This window comes from Scylla paramamosain, chromosome 23 (genome assembly GCF_035594125.1).
Source record: "Scylla paramamosain isolate STU-SP2022 chromosome 23, ASM3559412v1, whole genome shotgun sequence".
Taxonomy (NCBI): domain Eukaryota; kingdom Metazoa; phylum Arthropoda; class Malacostraca; order Decapoda; family Portunidae; genus Scylla; species Scylla paramamosain.
Window position 1 is genome coordinate 14,430,755 of NC_087173.1, and position 5,000 is coordinate 14,435,754.

Consider the following 5,000-nt stretch of genomic DNA (forward strand, 5'->3'; position numbering starts at 1 on the left):
AGCAGGTAAGTGCAAAACAGTTCACCTGCGTCCACGTCTCCCTCTCTTCGTAATCCAGGTGATAATGTACGTCAATCACCTGCATTATGTATTGATTTCAGGCAAACATGGTTTTTTTTTATTTAACCCCCCTTAACTTTACCATGGCCACTATGTTGTTCTCTTCCGGGATTAACGAAATCCGTCTTCCTGCACTGCTTTTGTCTTAACACCTAATATGAATTAATATATATATATATATATATATATATATATATATATATATATATATATATATATATATATATATATATATATATATATATATATATATATATAAACCATTGGGGACTATCCTCTCAAAGTCTAGGTCCTTATCTCGACTATTTTTAACTCTGTATTGAAAGTTGTTTGTATTTTCGAAGTTGGTCTCATTGTTCTTGTGGTAATTCATCTGATTGGGCAGTCTTGAGGTTCTCCAGAAAGCTTTTATGATTAAAGTTGTAGCTTAATAAGGATTGTGCACTATCACTGGGAACAGTCACCATACGATCATCACAGAAGCATCTGGCAATGGTCTAAATAGTAGAAAAATGTCTCTATTTCTTTCTGCATCATGACATCAGCTTAATTTACACCGAAAATCATTATACATAATTATTCTCAAAGGTTCACAATAAGATTAGTGACAATGGAGTTAAAATATGCAATCTAGTTATTCATCTATTAGTTTTCTTTACTTACCCTAATTAAGAATTGGTAATTTTTGGAGGAAGTGGGATTCTTTTATATCACATTAAGAAGAAATCGGTTCTAAAATAATGGAATGTGACTGGAACGGACTCATTAATCCGACAGTTTGTAATGGTATGAATTGTTACATTATAGTTTACTCTCTCTTTCCTTCTTTCCTCACGTACAGCGTGGGACCCAGGCTAAGGTCAGCTGGGTTTCCATAAAAATTTTCATTTCTTTTTCCTTCTTCCGTAGCTGCGCTGTAAAAACCACCCTTAGTTCAGCATCGTTTTCACGGTTTAGTATGGGAAGTGAGTTGTAGCCGTATATAAATGTACATTACTCTAACTTTTGGTGATAGAATACATGTATACTGTATCATGATGGAGGGGGATGGAGGGGGGAGGATGTATCAAGGGGAAGAGAAGAAAACCAAAGCGAAGGGATGACTTGAAGGAAAACATGGGAGTGATGGGTATAAATTCAAATCAGTTTATTTTCTCACAATGTGATCGTTATGACACTTGTTGGTAGACGTAGAACTGAGGTTACAAATATAACATTAAAAACTAATAATAAAACGTTAATAAAAATTCAAGCAATACTAATGAAAAGTTACTGAAATCAAATCAAGACCCAGGCATAAAAGGGAACAGAAGAGATAGACACACGTGCTCCGCTCTGGTGGCTCCTAAAAAAAATGGCCCAAAGAAGAAGGTACGAATGATTTCTACGTTGTCTTCTGCAATGTGAGGAAGGAAGAGTTATGTGAGGCAAGTGCATGTATTAATGGTAACGCGTTTTTTTTTTTTTTTATCGCTTATGTGCGAAGAAGGCTGTCCACAAGAAAAAAAAAAAGAATCTGAGAACGTAAGGGAAGCTGCAGGAAGCAATAAGGACAATCAAGGACAACAAATAAAAAAAAGATCCTGTTGATTACTGTAAAAAAAAAAAAAATACAAACGGGTTGCTCAGTTTTAGCTCCGCAGGAAGTCTTGATAATCCTTAAGCTTATGACTACTACCACTCCTCAGACTTAGTGAAATGGTTTGGTGGAAGTTTAAAATATAAATCTGAAAGGCACCACTGACAGAAAAAAGAAGCAACAGTAGTTCAAGTCTTTAAGTCCATCTTGATATGTTTCAATAAAACCGTGTACGTTTCTTTGTATAAAATAACGTCGTTGTAGAGAAAAAAATATATTGAGAGAGAGAGAGAGAGAGAGAGAGAGAGAGAGAGAGAGAGAGAGAGAGAGAGAGAGAGAGAGAGAGAGAGAGAGAGAGAGAGAGAGGTAATAACTGATATATCGGGAAAGCTATGAGTGTTAGATAGGGGAATATAAACAGATGTCGTAATGATACAGATGTGGCAGGTGCGTTAATGGAAAGGTGAACAGACGAGGCTACCTAAGGGGACTACAGGATGAGATGATTACGGCACATGTAGTCAGGATTGGGTCTTTATTGGGTGTGCTGGTGAGACTCGGGGATAAAGGAAGCGTGTTGGTATGAGTGAGGCACTGAGTGGCTGGTGGTACTGGCAACACTGTTTATGTCCTCGTGACTTCCAGGTGTCGATGGCTGGTGATGAAGAGTGCTGGTGAGTTACACTGTGATTTTTCTTTAAAACTATATATTTTTTTTCTGTATCTTTTTATTGTTTCGTGTTTTAGAATTTTGCTAGTATTTATAATGGTAACGATGAAAATACAGTGAAGTAAAACATCACGTGTAGTCTGCGGGTAGCACAATGAATAGGTAAATAAGCTTCACGGGATAACTGTAGATGAATGCGATGGACTAGTAATCATGTTGTTAATGCCGAGTCATTAATGAATATTAAAAGAAGATTAGACATGTTCATAAATGAGGGTGATAGGTGGAGACAAGGTGGTAAGTTTCATGCAGGGTGTTACGCCATCACTCCTCCAGCAAGGCAGGAGGCGAGGGTGGACTGTAAATGGCGCACAGACACAAAACTGAATGAACTCTATCTCTAGTTCGACACCCTCTCCAATCCTTGTTATTTTAGTAAGACTTTCAGGAGATAAGACAATTAACGTTATTTTTAGTATAGTTGAATGTATGAAGAACACTTACACCTAATTCTGAACCTAATACAGGAATACAGCACGATCACCATTATTCGTGATTCACGCAGTCACGCCTAAATTCGATATCACTAAAGCTCCATAAATTCAACTTTGTTAAAATAGATTTCAGCCAATATTTATAATCCAGTCAGAATACGTACATAATATAATATCCTAAATAGCTAAAAAAATAAATGAATTGCCAGACACTAACTACACCTTGAGCATACTTAGCATACGACACCTGTGGGGAAGTCCTGTCCTGTCCTCGGTGTGTGGAGCACGACCCACATCACCACTTTCCACCAGTCCCGATCTGCTTCTGCCAGTCACCACCGTCAAGTGTACCAAGTAGACATCAGAGTTACCATTTCCCAAATTAAAACCACAAAATTAATTCCACAACGGCATTCCCTATTTCACACACAGCTATCGCTACACACAGAATTGATTGTTACGTCTCTGCAAGGGCAGTTACCTGGTACACCCACAATTATAATTATAGTAACAATAAGTCATAAAGTAGTTCCCTATCACAAAGACGGCCGTAGTACCGTCATCAATGTTTCCCTAATCTTGCAGGTTTGCCAGATCAAAACCTTCCGTGAAACACTCTTATTTGGTAACACTGCAATCTAGAGCTTTCGGTGAACGGAATTCGGCGTCCCTAACACTTTCTATATACAGGAATCTAAGCCTTTTCTTATTAACATGGACATCATAGTAAATTCTATGACGTTTTTATTAATTTATCTGAATGCATAAACACATAAGTAAACACATGATTAGCCGAATACTTTGTTGTGGTACCGGAGTAGTCGTATGTGTGCCCTCTGCACGCATGCGCGAGTTTTGAAGGGATGAAGGCCTCCACACTCCTTGTAAGACCCTTCAGTGAAGATGAGAGAGTGGCTCTCCTCTCTCTCATTAAAGGGAGGTAAGGACCTTGCCTGGCACACTGAACAACGCAATACCACTGTAGTTGTTGCAGTCCTGGCGGTCCCCTTTCCCTTTCCAGATAGGGACGACCAGCCCCCTCTTCCACTCAGGAGAAATGGTACCGGACTGCCATACGGCAATCAAGACCGCATGCAACCCGTGGATCATGGCAATAGGCGAAAAAGCATGCGAAATATACCAGTGGGTTGGCAGCTTCAGGAAGCTCGCCCGTAAACATGCTGTAAGCATCCTCTGTCCTTTGTAAGCAAGAAATCTGAGTAACTTCCCTGCATAAAGCTTCCTACACAGCACAGGAGATGAATATTCATTTACTACTTACCTCATGTACGAAATAAGGACGACAGAAGGCGAGTTGATAAGAAGGTGGACCAGGCATCAGCTGACGACATTGTTGGAACACGCGGTGGTGCCGCTTCTTCCGTGTGAAGAGCGTATAGCTTGAGATACCGAATATTTCGCAGTTCCTCTATTTCCACTTATAAATAATCAAAATAGAATATTTCGTAGTTCTTCTACTTCCACTTATAAATAAACAAAATGTACCTCATTCTAATCACATAATTCTCGCTCATACGTTTTCTTTAACAACATACTTTACGCTGTAAATAAACGTGATACCCTTTAGGAAAACCACCTTATTTCTTCACTTCTACACTAAAGTCTTGTAAACATAGTTGTATCTTTAAATATTTCCTCATATACGGGTGGAGAGGGACTGAAATTCACGTATTATACACCAATGAAAATATACAAGCACTTCATTATGCATAAATGACGATATCATCCCTATTTATGTCGCAAGGGATAGGTCCAAGGGAGGTCTCGAGGTACCTTGGATCTGCTAAGTTTTAGATGTTGTGAGACGGGAATACCACCAAGAGACTGCCACATGTACGTAGGCCTGACGGCTTCTTGCAGCTTCCTCTGTTTTCTTGTATTCTTAAGTGTACATGGAAAAGTTAAGTGGTGATAAGTAAAGTAAAGTTAAGAGGGTAATAGTAAGAACAAAAATACACAAAAAGTCAGGCGGTAATGATGATTCTAAAAAGTAGTAAAGTAGTAATATAACGACTATTCGGCAACCAGTAATCTTAGAAAATAATCAAATGGTGATACGTATAAAAAAAAAAAAAGTTGGTAATAGTAAGAGAGAAGAATAATGTTAAATGGTAATAAGATCATAAGAATAAGAAAATAAGGACACTGCAAAAGGCTGGTTGTTCAGACGGTGGGG

The 5,000-nt window shown here is 38.4% G+C and overlaps 1 protein-coding gene across 11 annotated transcripts in view; it reads right to left on the minus strand.

Annotated features, from left to right (window-relative positions):
- Positions 1 to 5,000, minus strand: part of LOC135112266 (uncharacterized) — a 92,807-nt gene that overhangs the window by 85,635 nt on the left and 2,172 nt on the right. For 10 of the 11 annotated variants that reach the window (XR_010274240.1, XR_010274239.1, XR_010274237.1 and 7 more), the window contains exon 1: positions 4,086 to 5,000. This exon is cut by the window's right edge. Coding sequence is in view for 2 of the 11 variants with exons in the window: in XM_064026552.1 (XP_063882622.1) it covers positions 4,086 to 4,142 (57 nt within the window). In the remaining 9 variants the exon portion in view is untranslated. The other variant, XM_064026554.1, reaches the window with a different exon arrangement.